We start from the raw sequence: 22,145 nt of genomic DNA, 5'->3' as shown, positions 1-22,145 counted from the left end.
TTACTAGAGTTATTGTTTTTATTAGCTTGCAATTCAGGTCTATTTCACATTTTGCTGCTCCAGATGCACATGAAAATAAGATATGTTTGTGTCTTCACGTTTCATTTTGATAAATGTCATAAAGCACCAAACATATCCTAGTGACCAAGCTTCTCCTAATTGCTGCACAAATGAACCAGGCCAAACATGAAAGGTTGATTACCATGTGGATTAAGATTGCTTAAACTCACCGGCTCACAGAGTTGAGAAAAGGCATTTAAAGTTTAAAGGTAAGAAGTACGTTGGATAAACTGGAACACACAAAGAGTTGCATCACTAACAGTCAAGAGAACAGAAAAACTGATACAGAAATGCTTGAGTTCCATAGCTGTTAGATGACTCAACAAAGGCGGATAGGTAGTCACTAGTCACTTAATACCTATTTTTCTAAATTTCATTAATGGACCATTTCCCTTGCTGATTTAAAATAATTATAAATAATATTACTCACCTTGAACACATCCATATCTGAAAGAGAGATTGATTCTGAAACATGATCATCAAGCCAAGAAAGGATTGGACGCACTAGAACTGATGCATATTCCAATTTTTGACAAGCAATACGGACAATCAACACCCGCAGCAGATCTTTTACAACAACCAGAGCCTACCAGAGAAAAACATGAAATGACTTAGCACACTGCGTTGCTGATATAAATTATAATATTACGTATTCTGAAGAATACATACAGAGAAAGTGAAATGCAGACTGATCTGGGCAATTTTATCAAGCAATGGTGATAATCGGCTCAGCAGCTTCTCAAAATGTGGAGGCTGCATATACCAATTAATATCCCTTTCCCTGTGGAGCCCAATTGATGTCCCAACACAAAGTGTCCGTATAACACTCAAAGAAGGCCTCCCATTCTTCCAAAGCCATATACCCTCATCAGGAAAGAGATCACCCTGGAATACCCAAAAAAAAAAAAAATATGTATCAATAGTGACAAAATGAACATAGCTTCTCTATTATGTTTGTCCTTCGTAGTGTCTAACACCCTGTGACCTTTATTTTTTCTCTCAACATCAGTTTTTTTAGCCAAAAAACAGAGAACCTGTGTCAAAAAAACAAGAAGGTTGGATGATTAATCATGAGAATTCTTCAAGATGGAGTTTCTGAAAGCTGATTTTGTATATAGAGTCCATTCATTAAGCAAGCTTCAAGCAACTAACCTTAACATGGACCCATGCCCTTGGGCCATAGCCCCATCATGAGAAGATTTTATTCACAGGATAAAGAAGAAAATGAATCAAATTCCAACAAAGATTTCACTGCCAAGGGATGTTTAACAGAAAAAGTTGTATGGCTTACCAAAAGACAGAGAAGACCACATGCCTCTTTTGGGCCCAAGGCTATTGACACATTTGATGGACCACTTTCCAGCAAGCACTGGAAGAGGCTTGGTGTCCATCCATAGACAGGCCAGCAAGCAACGGCAGACACAACAAGATTGCAAACTGTTCCCAAGTCAAGGGCTGACCCAGAATATACAGAAGAGAAATCATCCGAACATGCTGCTAACTTTGGACTGCAGTCACAGTAATTCTCAAGGTCAAACAAGAATGCCTAACTTTGACAGACATTGCCGTCAAACACAAAAAAAAACTTTTGACAACCTCACTTCTCGGTGCAGGCGCAGAAGACCATTCAGTAACTTTGTATTTCGATGCTGCTCTCCAGCTTCCTGACAGCAGAAATCATGTAGAATGAAATTATACAGGGTAGACCAATAGTCAAAATGTTGGCAATATTTTCAAAAAATACTCATATCACGAAAATAAATAAAGCAAAAAAAAATGTTTACTACAATAAAATATCAGTAATATCAATTTCCCATAAACATATTGCAATATTTCCACTAGATCTTCTAAAGAACACTTTTATACATATTTACATGTTTTCCTTTTTCTTTTAGACTTTTAATAACTACTTGAATTTTTATCAAAGATTTCATAGTAGAAACTTCAATTTTTTGTTCTGAATTCCAAACATTTGCCTATAAAGAGAATCAAACTTTCCAATCATACCTAAGAAAAACCTCGTTGATAAAAACTCAAGAACTATGTATTTTGACCATTGTCACAAATATCATTTTCAGGTACAGAATGGCAAAGTTTTTCTCGGGTATAATACAGTAAAGTTGTTTTTTCTCGAGAAAACCTCGGCAAAATTTTAAAAAGCCAAAAAACTAAAGATAAAATGTGAAAAATATGAAAATAAAAATCTGGTAATTAAAATATATAAAAAGCGTGAAAAAAGGGGGGAAACGGGAAACAACAAAAAAAGGAATAAAAACATGAAAAAAATGTAAATAATGCAAAAAGGGCAGTGAAAAGTGCATAAAAAGCGTTTTTTCATCTTCACATTTTCTCAAAAAATACATTTTTTCCCCTTTTTCTGACTTTTTTTTTACGTTTTTCTTGCAGTTATTTTAATAAAACGTGTTTTCTGTGAAATTATTTTGGCCATTGGTACACCCACATTATGCAAAAGCAAGAAAAATCACACATGAGAATTTTCATATCCCCTAAAAAAGACAAACTTTTAAACTTAGTGCTTTTGTTTGAAATTTTTTATTTTTCAGTGTCTAGGAAGTATAATCCAGTCAAGTTGCAACCTGTCAACACAGAAGGGCAATTCCCACATTCACATTCATAAACACATATAATAGCCAAAAATATCCTGAAAGAATTGTCACAAATAAAATTCTCAGGTTTGTATCAGTGAAACTTTTCTCAGGTATTAATTGTGAATTTTGTTTTCTCGACAAAATATAGGGAAATTTCAGGAATATATATACAAAATATAGGGAAATTTCAGGAATATATATATATATATATATATGTACATCGACCCCTCATGTTGGATTTCGACATTCATGTCAGTCACCATGCAATGTAGCTGCTCATCTGAAGGTGGGACTTTCAAAAGTTCCACATACATGAAACCTCATTAGTACCACAAGTAATATACACAAACATACAAAGGCATGTACATAAATAATACATATATATATATATAAGAAGAAAGAGAGATGGCACTATTGCATCCTCAATTTTGTAATAAATGCTGCACTATAAGCTGCAATCCTGGACCTTATAAGATTGACTTTTGATGCTCTTGATTTTCCTACTTACACATTGGAAATGTGACTCAAATCCTGATTGCTTTGTCAAACAAACTATATAGATCACTTTTACAAAAAAAATTTACCATCTGAGCACTTGATTGCATGGTTCTAAGGCAAGCCACATGGGACCTCACAAGGTGGCCAGAACTCTCTCTCTCTCTCTCATACACATACATAGACAGGCTTGCCTGAGGTCAATGCAGCACACTGCTATTTTCACATGCTGCCATCTCCAGATTCAGATTGAACACTCATTACTATACTGATGCTACCAGAATTTCTATGGCAGATCATAGCTAAATGCCCTGAAATGCCCTTCATAGGATAATGCATCATATTTACCACCTAGATTTGCAGACCCACTGAAACAAAATTACAATACCAATGCATATTAAATGAAAACATTAACATGGGACGTTTGATGGATATTTCAGATAGTGACAGTTAATCCATCACCACGAGATATGAATTCAGAAGTTCCTCACATCATAAACATCCTAGCAGTCTACCAAGCCCAACTAAATGTGGCCATGGAGGTCATCCTTTAACATCTATTTACATCACTTTTTGCAACTATAATCACTAACGCTCCAAAGGCAGAACAACCTTAAAGCATCTGAAGTTTTTAAGAATGGACAACTTAAACTAAAGCCAGAAAATAATATTCAACCTGCAACTTTTGCAACAATAAGATAAGCAGCATAAGTGATGGTATTAGGAGATGAATAACACTCTGCTCACGACTGCGTTCCATTAACAAATCTGATGTTGAATTGCACTCAACTCCTTCATCGACAAGGTAGTCTGCACAACAAGGTCCCACCAATAAGTGCACACCTATTACAAATAGAAAATGGGAAACCAAATAGATACAACTAAGGGATCATAGTGCAGAAAATGGGTCGAATTATGGAATTAAAAGCCTGAGAATGTAGCAGATGAACACCTAAGCAATTCCAAGGGAAAGTACGCTGGGCATTGCCCTTATCAATAAAAATGATTTGTACAGGTCAAAAAATGGGCATGCTTAGCATCAGACCACCAATCACCCGAGACAGGAGAAGACTTCCTGTCTCCTATCAGTACCTAAAACCCATCCAAAATACCCAAGGAAAACAAGCCAAAAACACAGAGCATGACAGAATCCTAGTAACAGCTAACAAAACCATTCATCATGAAATGAATCTGGTGCCTTGAGGGGCTGTGTTGCAGATGGCCAGGCCAGAGGCCAACAGTGTACATTGGCAAGACACCTGAAATGCCTTTGAACATCCTGAATTTTACGCCAGCTAGCCTCCCGGCTCCCAGCTTTGTCTACCTTGAGGCAGCCTGATCTTCTGCACCCAAGAATTGTTGTTGGGGAAAACATAAAGGGGACCTTCAGGTAGTTGTGATGCAATCGAATGAGAAAACTTGTCCACTGCTGATGTATCCCCATCCCTAGGAAGGCTAAGCGAGGTGATATAATGTCCCTTGCTGTTCCTCCAGACTGCAGCCAAGCACGTTGTGCCGTTAGACCAGCAATTAAACATTTCAATCCACGGACCGTTCACTGAAGGAGTTTTATCCTCACAAAGGATGCCCAAAATCACCCAGACCCTTAACAGCTTTTTCTCCCTAGCTTGAGATAGGAAACCCTGAAAGACTAGATGCGCCAGATGAGATTGAAAATTGCTTGCAGGCTGAGCTTATCCATCGCATCATGAACAACCTAGTTCCTCCACCGCCAGATTTTCCAAACCACGATTTGGAAGCACAGACCCCCACATTTCTGAGCCCATGAGGGGGAGACTCTAGTTCTATACCAGACTTCCAACTCATCCCTTAAATTAGAGACTCGGCACTCTGGTGCTACCAAACTTTTTAGCAATCCGGCTCCAAATGGAGATGGACTTGCTGCACTGCAGAAATAGATGATGGCTGCTTTCCTCAGCCTTATGGCAGAGGAAACATATGTTAGCAAGTGCAACCCCCCTATGCTGCCATCTATCTAGCGTAGGGAACTTATTCTCACATGCGACATAAAGCACCCAGGCAGCCCTTGCTGGCGCTCTGTTGAACCAGATGTAGCGTCTCCAGTTTTGGCTTACCTCTCTGCTCCTGATCACTTCCCAAATATTGAGACTATTTAAGCTCTTAAGGGTGCTGGAAGAACTAACCAGCTGATCCAGCCCCTCTTGCAGACTGAGGGAATTGATCTCTTGAGATAACCTAGCAGACCAATGGACGTGGCCCTCAGGGTTACTCGAAGCCTCATTGACCATAATAGCTAACAAGTGATGAACCCCTGCATAGTCATTGGCACTCAGGCTATCAACAAAAATATTGTGACTGTTGTCTGCCCATCTGCCCATCTGTCCACCCAACACTTGACGCAATCGCCAGAGCCAATCCTCCATCTTACAAGACTCTGAATTTTTTTCCAGCTAGTGTGAAGGCTGTTCCAGGCCCACAAGCCCCTTCTTCATTCACTCCTAGACCACAAGCTGCTGGACCATTTCAGGTACCTTCTAGCAAACCACCTAAACAGGAGGGAAATAAGATTGACAATCTTGCAAAAACGGGCATCTAGCTGTGATGTATTAACCTCCAATAATCTGCACAGACCAATACCGCCCTCAAGGGTAGGTTTAGTGAGAGTACTCCAGCTCATGTAGTGGCAGCGTAATTCCATAGGAGTTTCAGCCTACAAGAAGGCTGAAATTGCACGCTCCAATCCAACGATGGTGGCCTTAGGGAGGAGGTATACCTGCATCCAATAGAAAATCAGGAAGCCAATGTTGTGCTTGATAAGGCAAGCTCTAGCCGTAAAAGAGAGAAGATTAGCTTTCCAAATAGAGAGTCTCCTTTCCGTTTTCAGTATCAGATCACAGCAATACTCCCCATTGAGGAACCCAGTGAAAAGAAGGAGCCCCAAATACTTAAGGGGGAGTGAGCGAACCTGCCAGGGGAGTGAGCGAACCTGCCATCCGAAGAGATTGCTTAAATACTGACTTCTAGAAGTGCTCATGCCAAAAGGAATAAGGATGGATTTGTCTCTATTAACCATACGACCAGAAGTGGCTTTCATGACACCCAGAAACCCCTTGAGCTCCAGGTTTGTTCGCCGTGTGCCCTTGACAACTAGAAGAAGGTCATCCACGAACGTAAGAGAGCACACTCTAGGGAGATTCCTCACACACGTGGGGAGGCGGATCTTCTTCTCTGTCACTCTTCTATTCATATCCCTAGCTATAATCTCCATCACCATAATGAATAGGCAGGACAAGAGAAGGTCTCCCTCCCTGAGTCCCCATCTGCCTTTGAAAGCCCTACATTCTACACCATTCATGAGCATCGAAAACGTGGGAGAGGAAACACATTTCATGATAAGCTGAATCCATTGGCCATGGAATCCCAGTCGGAGCATGCTATTAGCAAGAAAGGTCCACGACACCCTGCCGTAGGCTTTAGAAAGATCTAGCTTGAGACAAAGCGTTTCCTCCTTTCTAGAGCTAAGAAGATCCCACTTCATTGGCCAGAGCTACTTGATCATGAATAACCCTGTTCTTAACGAAAACCCCTTGCTGCTCCCCAATGATGCAAGAGAGGATAGGCTGAAGTCTTGCCACCATCACCCTGGATATTATCTTATAGATGCTATTACAAAGGGCAATGGGCCTAAACTCCTGGATTCTCACTGCACCTCTCACCTTGGGAATAAGCACGATGTTAGTATTGTTTATGCTTTCTAGTTTCTACAATCCTTCCAGTTCAAAAGAAATCGGAGACAGGTTTACTAACGTCCATTCTGATAATACCCCAAAGATGCTGATAGAAAAAATTGGGGATTCCATCAGGCCCCACGGTGCTATGACTGTCAAGAGAGAACATGACCCCTTTTACCTCCTCCTGGTCAACGGGCCGAAGCAGTGTTCGAAGCAATCTCATGTTCTCTTCCTCGGAGTCAGCAATCGTCTCGGGTGAGGAAGGAGGAAGCTCCCCACTGGCAGTCCCCTGCCCCATAAAATTCTTGATGTATGAGGAAGCCTGATCCAGCATATCAGGAAGAGCAGAGCTGGACTGCTCCCTGACCAGCAACTCTTGAATACTATTCTTCTTGAATCTCCCTCTAGCCATTGCCTAGAAAAAGGCAGTATTGCGATCATACTGCTTCAGCCAATGCAAGCCCTGTCCCTCCAATAGATTTCCTCCATAAGTACAAGGTGGGAAAGATTATCCCTGGTCCGATCTATCTCCTCCCAAAGACCCCCATTCCCCTTTTCAAAGTCACCCTCAAGCTGATCAAGCCGCTCCGTTAGCTCTGTCACCGTACCAGCTAAGTTGCTCCCTCTAGGGTCGTTCCACCTCCAAAAGCAGTTTCTAACTCTGCCGAGCTTTATAAGAACTCTCAACACTGGACAGCCCTGGCAAGGCTGAGCCCAAACTAGCTTGATCAAGTTCACAACAGAAGAATCAGAGAATCAGGGCTTGAAAAACCTGAAACGATGAACTAGGGACATGGGTGTAGCCTTGAAAGAGAAAACAAGAGCCTTATGATCCAAAGAAGCCCTATACCTCATCCTCAAGGTTTTGTGCCCCGGGTACTCGATCCAGGACTGATTGATCAACCACCAATCAAGCTTGCATAAAATCCTCTCCTCCCCCATCCGATGATTAGACCAGGTGAAGGTGCTATGATGCTATCTAGATCGGCAACTTCTGTCAGACGACATTCCTCCAAGAATGCACAGAACTTGCTACAAGATTGGATGTAAGGCTTCTCTACCGTTTTATTTGTCATCGACTTCATAGCATTCAGATCCCCCATGACAACCATGGGGAGGTTGCCTTGCTGTAAGAAATCCGCTAGCTCCCCGAAAGCACATCTCCTCATAAGTGGGTGTGTAGGTAGATAAGCTCCAAGTTCCAACAACGCATATGTCCCTGTACCAAGCCTGCACACGAAAGAAGCCAGCCAGCTACCATCTGTTTCTTACCCATCCTCTGCAGAGGACCCCCCCTTCATTCCACAAATAAGAGACTCTTGGCAGTTCCCCTTCTTCCATGGCATTAGACTCAACCCCTGCGAATTTCATCCTCCTGGCCAGACTCGCAAGAATCGGCCTATGAACCAGCGTATCAAACAGAAAGCTAATATTGGGCTTGATCTCGCCTAAGAGATCAGTAACATTCTGTTGAGCTGCCGTCCCAACAACCCCTTGCGTATTCCAAGCTGTGATTTGTAGATTCATGGAAACCTGAATTTTCCCTACCCCCCGTGACTCTTGGGGCTGCATCAAAACCACCTAGCTTCACTGCCTGAGCGTGATCACCCAGCTCCATACCATCCATAGCTCCTCAAGCTTTCCAGTATTTCCTACTCGCTATGGTCTATTCCCCTTCGAGAATGTTGTGATCTTTGGATTCCTGCAGGGATTGTCTTCCCCTTCCCCCTTGGCCTTTCGACTTCTTAGCCCTGGCCGCTCTGCTAGTTCCCTGCATGATAGTGCCAAGGCATCCCCGGGAAGGGGGCTGAGAGCTATTCAGTTTAGAGGGACTAGACTGCGACGAAGCATTCGCTTTGAAAGCAAAGCTCGAGGGATCTAATTCAGACTTCAAACATCCAGCCGTGTCCAAAAAGGAGAAAGGATTCACGGTAGATGTCGTGTGAAGCGTACCTGAAACTGAAAGAACTTTGCCTGCAAGAGGATGCCGATCTCCAGCCGCAGCTGAGGACCTTTGTGGAGTCGCCCGCTGACCTCGATCCCCCGTAGGAGGGTCTTTAGGTTTTTTTCATGTCCTCCCACCGTCCCAGGCCGTCAAAAATGGGACGCACCTCCCTCCTATGGAGCGAGCACTAGACAACGGGCATCTCCCCGATCCTCCACGTTCCTAGGGTTCCTAGTCAGAAAGCCAGCACTTCCACCCCCGCTTTTGGAGCGGCCGTGCCCTTTATCGGCCAGCCAAACTTTCCCCTAGGGGTCATCCCTTCGCTCACTCTCACCAGCCTCCTTGGGCCTACTCCGACAGACAAAAGTTTCATAAGACATCGCCCCACATCGAGAGAAGTAGAGGATTTTCCTCTCATACACAATCTCCTCCTTTAGGTGGTGGCCATTGCTCAGGTCGAGGGTAACCATAGGAACAGGCTTGAACCCCATAGATACCTCAATTTGAATTCAAGCAAAGCCGAGTTTCTCCCATTTCAGTGTGCATATGCCTTCTAGTCCTCTAGCTATTCCTTTAAACACATAATCATTCCACCACATCGTGGATAGGCCTGGAAGTTGAATCCACAAGGTAGTCTTCTCTTCCTCATTGATCTTCATCTCTTGCCCAGGGACCCAACGGGTAGCAACCAGCACGCACGACCCAACCCTCCAAGCTCTCTTCTGCAAAAGAGCCTTCAAGTCTTCCTCTGTATCCACATGAATCATGAAGTGACCATTGCCAATCACAGAAAATCATGGGTTTCTAATAGACCGTCGGGGGCCTCGCAGGGAGGCGAAAACATAAGCATAATCCAGCGCCAGCCTAGAACCTCCTCCCATCAAACCAGCAATTGCCAAAAAACGAAATGGACTCGCTAGAAAATGGCAGCAGAGCTACTACCAGGCTTTTCTCCCCTGATTCCAGCTTCACTTCTGGCAGCGCCGCACGGTGTGGTTGCTCCCCTGACCAGCAACAATATCCACCCACGAAGTACTCTTGTTGAATCCACCTTCATGCTCCATCTCCTCTCACTATCGTTCCATAGGCATGGACCTTGTGCCCTCGCCCTCTCCATCCACCATCAGTGGCAGCGACTCCACATCCATGACCCGAAACCAGCCGGGGGACCCCCCCCACACCCCACCCGAGGAGATGAACGAAACAGAAAAACCTAGTCACCAAGGTTCCCCTTAGAGACTCTCTCTCTCTCTCTCTCTCTTCTCTTTCCTTGAATACCTAAGCAATTACTTAAATGGCTCAAGAGAGCAAATTTGGCAAATTCAGAACGACAACCAAGGTAGAAACTAATTGTGTAGACCAAGGGCCAACCTACTGAATGCGAATGGGGGCCATCGAACACGGGCCATGATTTAGTACAGGAAATTGCTTTTCATTTCTGCCACTAGAACCAGTTGACAGTTATTTTGGGTCCTGAGTTCAAGATTGCAAAAGATTATTTCAAATTTTGAGCATATGCACTTGAAAGTTGAAACCCATTGTAGTGAAAGGTAACTTTCTATTGTGTTATCATAAACTCTTACAGATGCATTGCTCTTATCTGTTGTAATTATTGTTTCGATCTTGCAGATGCATTCATTTCTGTTCATCCTTGCCATTTACCTACTATATGGCAAGAGGTTGCATAGACAATTTCTGTCAAATAATATAATAAATCACAATGACAATAAAGTTCTAAAGGGAGAGCATTTTAGCATCTTCCTCCTCACATTCTCTAACCACCCAAACGTTCTAGAATTTGGCATGTTGAGAAAAAGAGGAAAAACATATAAAGAGATTAATAAAAAAGCCCTAGAATAAACTGTCGACTAGGAGTCTAGAGTGACGTAGCCAAAAGAAACCTACAACAGCTACCCTGCAGCAACATCCTACATCTCACGAAAAGGGGCAAAAGCGAAAAGTTGGCATGCATACCATAAGTGCTTGAAGATTGTTCAAGCATGAACCTGCAGTTGATGAGAACCACATACAGAACTGTAACAGCACCTTCTTCATAAAGGGAGACAGCTACAGCCTTAAAATGGTAAACATAAGCCAGACAAAACAAGATGAGATATCAGGTGTGGATGATTGAAATTAGGGGCAGAAAGAGGTAGGAAAACGCCATACCGAGTTTTCTGCAATGAATGCCAAAATCCTCAAAGCAGTTGTAAGCTGTGATATAGAAGAATCACGAAAGGCAACTCCATCATAATACTTGTCGGAAACAAGCTTGCCAAGCAAAGAGTCAACAACCTGAATCTCAGAACCACTTGCGGAATCGCCCACAACATTCTCAACATCCATTGAGTCTGATACTAAAACACTTGAGGAAGTAAGATGAGCATCTCCTCCAGAAGCTAAAACAGCAGCATACCTAAGGAGTCCCAAAGCACCCTTTTTGTGATATACTGCACCAGCATCAATCCATTCCAACAACCTTGTCGGGGCATCTTTCCTACTAGTTCCAGGGGAAGAAGAATGCAAGGCTTTGTGAAGTTCAACAGCATGGCCAATCCAAGATGAAAGTGAAGAAGCAGTTGTATCCATAACCATAATCTCAAAAAGCTCAGCAGCAGAATGAAATATAGCAAGGCTTAATGGTGAAGTCCCTACACATATGATAGAGCATCAAAAAAAATGTCCAGCAGCATAAAAGTAATTATAGCTGCATTGAGACCAGGATCACCTGTCACTAATATCTGTTCTCCTTTCACACAGTGTAACGCTTCCATCAGGACAGAAATTGCCTATAAAGAAATTGTCATGCATACATCCTTAAAATAATGAAAGAGCATCTAAACATATGTAGACCTAACTTTCAACTATACAAGTACCTCTGGAAAATGCCGAAGACCCAACATTGCCTGACGACCAACATCAGACCTACACAAAGTAGCTACAGTTTGTGTCTCCACAAATCAAAGCATCATCACATGCAAAAAAAATCAAAAAGGCTCTCGTTTACCTTGCAAGGGCACAGAGTTCCCACAGAGACCACAAGCATTCTTCAGAATTGGGGTTCGCACTAATCAAATGGTCAATTGCACTCAACTGCAGCCACATCATTGAGAAAAGAAGTACAGCAAATAAGAACAAGTAGACGGGAATTCATCCTTCAAACATGCAAACTTACCACTCTAAGATGAACCTCAGCAATTATACCAATGTCCGTAGGGTGACAAAAGAACCCCTTTGAAATCAAGGCGGTTGCAAATGTAAGAGGCATAGATTCTACTTTGTCAATGCTGTCATCACCTCGCAATGAGAGAATGAGCATAGCAGTTTCTTCAGGCTGACCTAGCAAAAACATGAGGCCTGACAACAAACAAATTAAAGAAAATTGTCAGGACATTCTGTAGCATATCTAGACAAGCAATACTTAGAAAAGGCATGAATTTTCTTCAGACAGAACCTGATCGGCCGGAAAGAAGGGAAAGAACTATATTTTCTATAGACCCAGCAATATCTGAAAAGAGATCCATTGATTGGCCACATCCAGACCTTAGTACTGGAGATGACAGCAAAGCAGCTGATAAGGCAAGAAATCCTCGATCCTGCGGCCACAAAGTAAGATTACAATTATAAAAGGGCCATTACTGGAAAACTGAAGAGAAAGCACTGTGGTCAGGCATTAAGCATGTTTAACAATAATGAAACAGAATGCTATAGTATCTTAGACATAAAATATCAAGTGATCACCCCTAAAGACAAATGAAGTTAAACTAACATACCAGACTACCAGTAATGTTGCTTCAACTAACTATCAGCATTTATTGTTCATTTAGATAGCCTAACATTTGACTAATAAAGTAAATTTGACATAAGGATAAGGCAACACCACAATTACGATTTGATTGAATTCCTGATTTGATATCCAGGAATCAGGAACCCTAACTCACAGAAGAAAATCAAGATAAAATTTGAATAGAATACCTTCAAAAGGGAGAGCAAATAACTATCGATTTCCCGACTATCTGAATAGTGTTGAGATGATTCAATTAACTTTACTGTGTCTTTGTATGACAATGTTCCAGCTTCTTGGCCAATAGTCGATGACATGTTTGTATATGCAGCTGGAGAAGGATCCTCAACTGGCCCACATCCAATTATCAGTTTCTGCAATTGCACTTGCAAGGTCGAATGATTCAGACAAGGAGGTCCAGGAACATGCATAACTCATAACTCATAACAGATGTGGAAATACAGACACTGACCATAAGTTTCTTTATTTCAGAGTTCACAAGGGATAACACATCTATCCTCTCCACAAGACCTTCAGGAATGCCTGATGAACTTTCCAAGGAGACTAGCACTGCAGACTGGAATGCTAATAGTGTCACAAAAAACAGACCAAAGAGAAAGTGCAGTTTTGATCAAATATAAGCTCACCTCAAATTTAGCTGCAATTTCATACAACCGTAAGCGCCGTAGAATATACATTGCAAGTGATGCAATGTCATGCCGTTGCTTGTGCAATAATAGTTTCAAAATATAGCAGTAACCATCACTAGTGCCAGCAGGAACATTCACATCTGGACGAGGCCACCAACCCAGGAAGGCTTCACAGCCAATAGCATGTCTTGTTATACACTCAATGACCCCAAGCAGCATCAGGGAAGTTCCTGTTGACCTTGGTGTGTCATCAAGGAAAAGGCATGAAAGGTAATTCATTCCAGCCCCATTAATAAATTGAATACAACCCTCTTTGCTGGAGCATAGTATCGTAACCACACTCAACCTAAGGATTGTTACTTCATTCTGGAAAAAGTTAAATCAATAAGAGACATACGAGTCATGCTTGTTTAGAACGGCACAAAAGCAACATTGTCTCAAGTTTCCAGCTAACACCTGAAGCAGAAAGGAAAATAAATGGCCACATCAGATTACCTCAGAAAGCAGAGAGAATCCAGAGCCGACCATCATCTTCTCTGGGGAAAGAATCTGGTCCATTGACTCAAACAATAGTTTATGACTGATTGGTTCAGCAGCCACAGAATCGAGATCAACAAATTCTTCTACTTCAGTGGAAGCAGGACGAAACGTTTGATAGAGCTCAAGAAGCTGAGTTCTAGCTTCAGTAATTAGATTTTCTATTATCTTATCAACGTCAACACTCTTCGAATGTCTATCGTGGTTGTGGGGAAAAACTGTGCCAGAAAAACCAAGTGACATAAATGATGACACAGTAGATACCACAACACCAATCATTTCATGGAGGCAATCTTCATGTGGGATAATTTTAAGTAGGTGCAGAGTTAACCAAAGCAAATTCTGCATTTGAAAGGAGGCATCTGATTCTTGCTCTTGGAAAAGTAATGACTGCAGAGAGGTAATGGATTCCTCAAATGCCGGTTTACTAATCCTCAGAGCAGGAGGGAGGTCCTCAAGCTTTCCATCCACAGGGGAACAAACAAGGGATGCCAGAGAATTATCCAAATCATAGTCAATGTTGAACTGTCCAAGATCTTCAGCAGTGTTCCCATAAACTACTAAAGTTAGACTGCGGTAGCTGCCCCTGATCACAATATGGTTGGTAACAACTGCCTGCAAACAAGAAAGAGCCTAAGCTACTTAACCAAGAGTAACCATTAGATACAGATTTAACTTGCAACACCATGGACATACATGAAATGGAAAACATCAGAAAATAAGTGACTTAAACATTGTGGGTTCTATAACTAATGAACATCACCACCATTGTCACACGTTTTCCATCAGGGAGGTTTTTCTAGGAATTTTTTTCTATACTTTCTGTTCTACAAAAAGGTCTTAGAGAGTCAAAATGGATATACAGAAAAACAGAAAAGGTTACAAAAATTAAAAACTTCTTTTCTAATTTTCTGCAAAATATTGAAAACCATTTATAATAGCTCTTTAATTTTCAAAAGGTAGAGAGAAAGAGATAGAGAGAAATAAGTATGCATGAATGACCTCTCTCTCTCTCTCACACACACACACAATGGATATGCATCTATGGGGAAACAAAAATTGCACAAGGGAGAACAATGTGCACGGAAGAACAACACTGAGATAAATATACATGGATGGGTCGACCCATTCATACATCTCTTTCTCTCGTTCCAAGATAAACATACATGGATTGAGAGATTGAGGGTCAGTGGATCACAGGAGGAAGAGAAGGAGAGGATTACAAATGTAAACAATTTTTCAGAAAAAGAGAAAATATCACAAAAAAGGCATGATAAGTATATATTTTTGCAATCATTTCAAAATATCACGAGACATCCCCCTTTTCCATTTCCTTCAGTTCTTTGATTTTGTAGTGATATTTTGAATATATTAGCAATATATGTGACAACTAGAACCATCTTTAGGCAGCTTACTAGTAGCATAATGAACTTGACATCTAGGAGATATTCCATACATGGAGATGACCTGAAAAGGCCTCATTGAGTATTTAAGAGTGAATGGTATATCATAAATGGTCCAGTGTATTACTATTTTATGTCATGGATTGCAGCCCTTTTGGGTGCTGATGGAAATGATTTGCAGATCCACCAGACTAGTTGCATGCATCAAATTATATTACAGGCTTTTACGAATGGTATACAGTCATATATAACTACCAAAGGTCGGGTCCAACCTGTGATGACAGGCATTGTTCAAAGAGCGGGTGACATCCTTAAATGAGAATTACATAGAAGCAGTCTCACATCTATCAGACTTTTAATGAACGGTTTCCATATACATGCTACAGTTAATTACCATTTTGCATCCTAAACACATCCATAGCCCTTTTTGTTTTCAACAAAACCAGGCAATAGGTGGGTTGGCAGCCTGCCCAACCAAGTCTTTTTCTTGATTCTTACCCAGCCATCACATTTTTTACCAGGTTGCTACATATGATTATGCAGTAGTCTAGCATAAGTGCTAGTTGAAGGAATTGCAATTACTTATCCCTCTAAAACACAAAATCTTTTACAAACACTTCGTTAAACTTGAAAGCACTCACAAGTTCAATCAATGAATCATAAGCAACACAGGAAAACAATATGTATAGTCATGCTCCCTTGGACGAGAAAGAATGAGCGGCAGTTGGCATAACAACACTGGATTTACACTCGGTATTAGAAAGACAGAGTGGTTGATTGGCATTAGCAGGCACTGAAGAAAGTGGCATTGCACTATTAAATAACATAAATGTTCATGTTTGGCTTTAGGCAAGCCTAATTTTTGCATGGATACTGTTGAGAAACAATATATATTTATCGCTGGGATGTAGATAGAATTTATGTTTGACTGTTTAAGTCTCTTTTTATCATTTTCTTAAATTTATTGAACCTTCTTATCATTTTCAAAGGTCCCTAAATTCAATCCAATATCAAAATTTAAACCCATACCCAACCCAATAGTTAAGCTTAGATCTAGATCCAAACTTGAACCAATTGACCTGAACCGATGTTGTCCTCCTGCATGCACACTTTTAAAGCTCGCAAATTTGATTCACCAAGGGCGACTCTCTTCCAACACAAGGAGAATGATGCAAGAGCAGAGCATGGAAAAAAAAAGTTTCAATTTCAATTTGGGTTTGTTTGTCATTTTATTTTATTTGGATCCAGTTCTAGTATTTTAAGTTTTTTTTTTATTGTTGCTTCATTTCGATTTAGATCCATGGATCTACTCTGATCCTCTTTAAGGACATTTAGGCCTCATTGGTAATTGGTCTTGAGTTTAGTGACCCTAAACCGCTTTGAGTTTTCTCTTCTTACAGTTATATCCATTCTGTTTACGTTCCCTTTGATTTTCCTAGTTTAATTTAGACGTTGACTGTGAGTTAGAGGAGCAATCCTCTTCCCCACTGCATCAATTACCCACCTTCATTTCAATTGCAAAAAAGAAGAAAATATGATCTTCAATATTACCACCATCTCACATCCTTGCCCTCTAGGATAAACCATATCCTAAAGATTGCCTCAGTTCACCAGTCCCAAGTGGACTAAGAGACTTGTTCCTTACTATATACAACATCAGCTAAATTTGTCAACTTCCAACTTTCAACAAATATAACAAAGGAGAAAAGTTAATCCTACAAATGAAACTATTTGAAGAACCTAGATTTCTACTTCAAAATCAAAGAAAAAATAATCATAATGTTGATAGTAGAACCAAAAATTTTCAAGAAAACCTAGTTTGGTCGGTCCTGCAAGAAATAACAGTTCTTGTGACAAGCTCTTACGTGAATAATGTCACATTGAATCATATTGATATATGTGACAGCTCAAAGCTTGCACCAAAAATTAAAGCAAACCCCTGGAATGAAATTGGACAAGTGAGCTCATGTGTATAATGTATAGAACATACCTCAACTTCCAAGACATTTGATGAAGAATGAGAATACAGAAAAGGTTGGCAAAGGCGTCTAAACCGAGGTTCCCCTTCACACTGCACAAATATTTCCGTTGCAAACGAAGGTGGTGATGTAGCACTGTGCACAAAAAATATCACAAAGATCAATTAGCAATTTAGCGTTAAATAAACAGATTATACCTGTTTAGCCAAGTTTACAGAAATTGCTTATGGCAATTTCCTTTCATGAAACAAACTTTATATCAATTACAAACCTGAAAAATTTGAGAATCGATGCCATTATGATAGAAAGGAAACTTCGCTACCAAAATCTAATTATGTATCACATGAGAGATGCATCAAAAATTTTGCCCCAAGAACACATTGGAATGGATCTTTAGCTTCAGCAATATTAAACTTGAAAAAAAAAAAGGAAAATATTTACAAAACACTGGTTAAGTCATTAACAGCTTATCGTTTAGAACTATCAACCATTTACATGGCAACCAAAAAATGAAATTAATCTAAAGGTTAGGAGACAGACAGTTCATCAGCAGTCTGGAGTAAGCAAATAAATAAACAAAAAAAAAATCTGGTCAGAAAGCATAAGTAACTAATGGAATATTTTTTTTATTCATCACCAAACTTCATGCCAGCTTCCATTCCCTGATGCAGAACAATCAAGTAAAAGGCAATGGCACCATTCAAAAGAGCATCTAGGATTGTCAAACAAGAATTATTATGTAGATTTGTAGGGCAGCATGCAGGCAAGGTCCACACTCCACATTAAGCATGGGTTAAGGCTGAAAACATAGGTCATAGACCCAAGCTTGACCTGAGCTTGAGCCAACCCTGAATTATATGATCCAAATCCAGGATCAGTAAATGTTGCCTGATAACCCTGCGTGACCCATCCGGCCCATTTCAAAAATTTGAGGCTTTCTTTCATAAAACTAAAGCCAAAAAAAAAAAAGTTATTTTGTTGCTTAAATAAAAATCTTTTCTTATTCTAATTAAAAAGTCAGACAAGGAGAACACTTTTAGCTTAATAACAGTGTTACATTTTCCTTGTTATTCAAAGAAAAGGAAATAAAATCCACAATAGAATACGAAAACAAGGCCCTTTGTTCTTTCCTGCCTTTTCTCTTGTAGCCAAATTTTAAACAATTCATTATTGTTCTTAATGCAGCTTCCAGAAAGCAAGTTCAACTCATGTTTACAGTAAATCCAGTGTTAAAACAAATATACAGAGTGTCAAAAATATAACCATAGACAGTAGAAATCAAAAATCAAGCTACTATGCAGTCAACTTGAAATAGAAGCAATGATATTTATCACGAAAATTTTTAAATTATTAACTCAGAAACTATTTGGGGTTTAAGAAACTGGTACAGGATATTAGATTAGTCCTTAAATTAATTGAGAATACTGAATTTGAGCATAATTGGACCTATTTGGGTTTTCAACCAGGCTTCATCAATGGAAATGGCCTTTTAGCACAGGTCAGGCTGCAGAGCTCAGCCAAGCTCGATACCACTTATTACAATGCCAAGCTCGGACCTGGCCATGATGGGCCAGTCTCAATGCCAAGCTCGGACCTGGCCATGATGGGCCAGCCTCAATGCCAAGCTCAGGTCTAGGAGACTAGGTCGGGATTCGACAGCCCTAATAGGCAGTCCATACCATTCCATCTACCATGTGAAATTAAAGATTTCAAGCAGCCTACATTCCAGCAATCTCCCACATTCTCTAGCATTGGTACTTGGTTGGAAACAATAAACAGTCATTACTACTGCACAAGGTTGAAATGGTTCCCTATATTAAACTGATACTAGTTTTAATACACAGTTTTCCAATTACACCTAGATGATATGCAATAAGAAATATCCCAAGCACAAATAGTAAGAGTTGCAGAAACTGGACTAGAAAATAAATTTGAATAGCTGGTACAAGGATAGAAAGCAGACCAGGACCTTGTATAACTTGTATAAACGGAAAAAACTAATAAAGACAACCATAACGTAGAAGCTCAAACTAATAAACAAAACCATAACATAGAAGCTCAAAGCCCAGAAAAATCAAGCGGATCAACAGTAATGATAGTATCTATCAATTTACAAGGATACAGATTCTAAAGTGCTCAAGTCGACATTTTTCACATGCTACACTTTAGTAGTATATGAGCTATGGTAGTAAACCAAATCTTCAGAATGCTCATCTTTCCAGAAAGAAAAATAGCTGGCAGGCTTGGCTCCAGTAAAAGAGGAAAAAGGAAATGTCACTTAGGAAAATGCGGTCCATGATAAATATGAGTGTTGCAATGAAGTAGCATTGCCAACGTACCCCAAAAGTGTAACCATGGGAGATGAACAAGATGCATTATGCTCAACGAACTCACAGGCGGTGATGACGATTGGCTCTGTAAATAAAACCTGAGTTGAGAGAATAACAAAGGAAAAACATCATTTCTATAAAAAATTGATATTTACTAAACTACCACAGAAACAACAAAAGAGCCAGAACATCATTTATGAACTCATTTGGTCTGAAATATTTGGAGCATATTGCTATAACAGCGAAATAAATAAAGAGTTAATTGTGGCACGGAGCAACTGAGCAAGCAAACCAACAGAAGTCATTCGCAAGGAAGCTTGTGATGGGACAATAGTCAGAATCATCAGACACATTTTGAACCTGATCTTCGAAAAACAATCTCCAACATTTACTAATGAAGTTTTCCCGCATCCCAAAAACAGTCGATCTCTTGAAAACCATGGTTGCCCTTTTGACACCTCGGTGTAATTATTTACTTAACAGTGGCCACGAAACATATTGGTCTCCCTGGACAAAACCTTATATTCTGGACGCCTCAAGGTAATCATTACTTATCAGCAGCCAGTATTTTTCAAAGACCGTCCTTTAGTAAATATTAACTTAGATTTATGACCAAGTTCACAGTGTTGATTCCACATAAAGACATAAATATGGGCCACGCAAATGTGCATAAGCACATGCACGCACGTGCTTTCATTCAAAGAAAGGCACGGACGCGCAGTTGTCCATATACAAGATTCTTGAGTCTTTAAATCTTTGACTCCTTAACTATTTTCTAAAATCACCAGGCTGAACAATTTTCCGAATATGAAAAACCAGTTCACTAGCAACCTACATTCCAAAAGTAAGCTCAAAGTTGCATACGCACTTTGGGCCTGAAAACAGAGAATCACGTAATCAGAATAATGAAACTAACTTGGCCCAATTATCGAGGAAAAATGACCCAATTTATCATATAAGCTACACAATGCGCACAATGAAATTATACTTGCCTTCCCTACTTGTACACCAAACGATGGTAGTAGAAAATTCCGCTTTCAGTATCTATTGCCATAAACCTTACCGACTACGATGACCAGAAACTCTAATCCGACACTCCTTACATAGAAGAAAAGCGACGGCAGAAAAAAGAGAAACCGCCCAACCGTAGCCCTTTTCTGAACTCAGCGCGCGAGAAAACCCATACAAAATTTCAAAAACCCAAAGAACGTACACAGACAACTAACAGAGAACTTGATGACAGAAACCGGCTAAACGTTTGCAATTCAAGCAAATTTGTGAAAGCAACCGAATGGGAAGGAGACGACGCAAAATCCGGCGCACCTCGTCGACGTATTCATCGAGATGGGGGTGAGTAAACGTCTGCGCGAACAGGACAGAGGGCTCCGGGCGACCCATTCTTCCTTCGGTCTCGCCTTCTCTCCTTTGCCGTGCTTCACCTCAGCCAGTCATGGTCGTTCCTGCAAAACGTTCAGGGATTTTCGGGTCTGCGGTCCTGCGGAGAGTGAAGCGGATTGAGACTCGAGAGACTGTAAATCTAGGGCTTGAAAGGAAGGAGCCCTCCTGAATTCGAACCCCGGGCGGGGGGAGACAGTCTGGTCCTCGAAGAAAGGACACGACGTTCGGGTCGGAAAACCCAGGAAGACCGCGGTTCAAACCCAATTGGATTTGGATATAAATTTTAATACTGAAAACTAGACCCGAAACCATTAAGTCCAACATGATGTCAACGGATCTGAATCTGTTACTTTATCTGAGTAATTGAATATCGTTTAATCCAACCGAGGAAAGGAAGCCGATTCGACGTAGAAAACACAACTTGAACCTTTTATATTTGATTTGTTTCGAGTATGTTGCCCAAATCAAGCGCCCATTAGATTCACTTAAAATACTCATATATCCAAATACCTTTTTATCGACATCTTGAACAAAACCCAAATTTAATTCATATCCAAATCGGTAAATCGCGGTTCACCGTGGGGCTGATTTGGCTCACAGGTGTCTTGGCCAAGCCAAAAGCAAGAAAGGCATAAGCATGTCTTAACTTTTTTTTAAAAAAAAAAAAACATGATTTTCACGGGCTAATTATTTGAAGAATGCGAAGAAATGTCTATGCCCTAAAGGCTGTTTTTGATAGCATTGAATCTTATATTCGATATTGATTTAAGATCCCTTTTATGGTATAAACAAACACAGGATTTATCCATGATATGAAAATGATTATTTAAGGTCCTAAGTTCAGATCCAAAGCGACAAAGCCTCATAAGTCAGATGAAAAGAGAGTTGTACCTTAAAGCCTTCATTTGAGATTCTCACCTCTGATCCAAAATCTAGAGATCTAAAATTCCCCCTAAGAGGTATATGTAGCTGGTTGGGCCATTGGACCAATCATTGTTTTGATTTGCATGGCTATCAATTTCTTTATGCAACCCTCAGCAGGCATATGTCTTGGGGACAAAGGTACCTAGTTGTTCACACATATCTCATAAAATTTCTTTATCACTTTTTATTTAAAACTGAGCATTGGGCTGTACCCGGCTGCAAAATTGACCCTGGCTCTCGTGCATGGAAAAACAGTAACATACTATTACTCTTCCCAAAACAGATCCAAGTATACATTTCCATGTACCAAAAGAATGA

The 22,145-nt window shown here is 40.5% G+C and overlaps 1 protein-coding gene across 2 annotated transcripts in view; it reads right to left on the bottom strand.

Moving 5' to 3' along the window:
* The window catches only part of LOC116261721 (protein virilizer homolog), a 47,989-nt gene extending 26,889 nt beyond the window's left edge, over positions 1–21,100 (bottom strand). For both annotated transcript variants that reach the window (XM_031640535.2, XM_031640538.2), the window contains exons 1-19: positions 20,829–21,100; positions 19,515–19,603; positions 17,187–17,310; positions 13,752–14,408; positions 13,254–13,622; positions 13,079–13,183; positions 12,798–12,980; positions 12,277–12,418; positions 11,998–12,179; positions 11,830–11,915; positions 11,699–11,747; positions 11,551–11,611; positions 10,992–11,473; positions 10,797–10,896; positions 3,841–3,974; positions 1,657–1,724; positions 1,352–1,568; positions 730–945; positions 491–646 (exon numbers count right to left, since the gene is read on the bottom strand). In XM_031640535.2, coding sequence (XP_031496395.1) covers positions 491–646; positions 730–945; positions 1,352–1,568; positions 1,657–1,724; positions 3,841–3,974; positions 10,797–10,896; positions 10,992–11,473; positions 11,551–11,611; positions 11,699–11,747; positions 11,830–11,915; positions 11,998–12,179; positions 12,277–12,418; positions 12,798–12,980; positions 13,079–13,183; positions 13,254–13,622; positions 13,752–14,408; positions 17,187–17,310; positions 19,515–19,603; positions 20,829–20,903 — 3,495 coding nt within the window. In that variant the 5' untranslated portion in view covers positions 20,904–21,100. The remainder of the gene's footprint in view (positions 1–490; positions 647–729; positions 946–1,351; positions 1,569–1,656; positions 1,725–3,840; positions 3,975–10,796; positions 10,897–10,991; positions 11,474–11,550; positions 11,612–11,698; positions 11,748–11,829; positions 11,916–11,997; positions 12,180–12,276; positions 12,419–12,797; positions 12,981–13,078; positions 13,184–13,253; positions 13,623–13,751; positions 14,409–17,186; positions 17,311–19,514; positions 19,604–20,828) is intronic.
* Positions 21,101–22,145: the final 1,045 nt, after the last annotated feature.

This window comes from Nymphaea colorata, chromosome 10 (genome assembly GCF_008831285.2).
Source record: "Nymphaea colorata isolate Beijing-Zhang1983 chromosome 10, ASM883128v2, whole genome shotgun sequence".
Lineage (NCBI taxonomy): Eukaryota > Viridiplantae > Streptophyta > Magnoliopsida > Nymphaeales > Nymphaeaceae > Nymphaea > Nymphaea colorata.
Note: the sequence above shows the minus strand (reverse complement) of the source record. Positions and strands in the feature narration are given on the sequence as shown.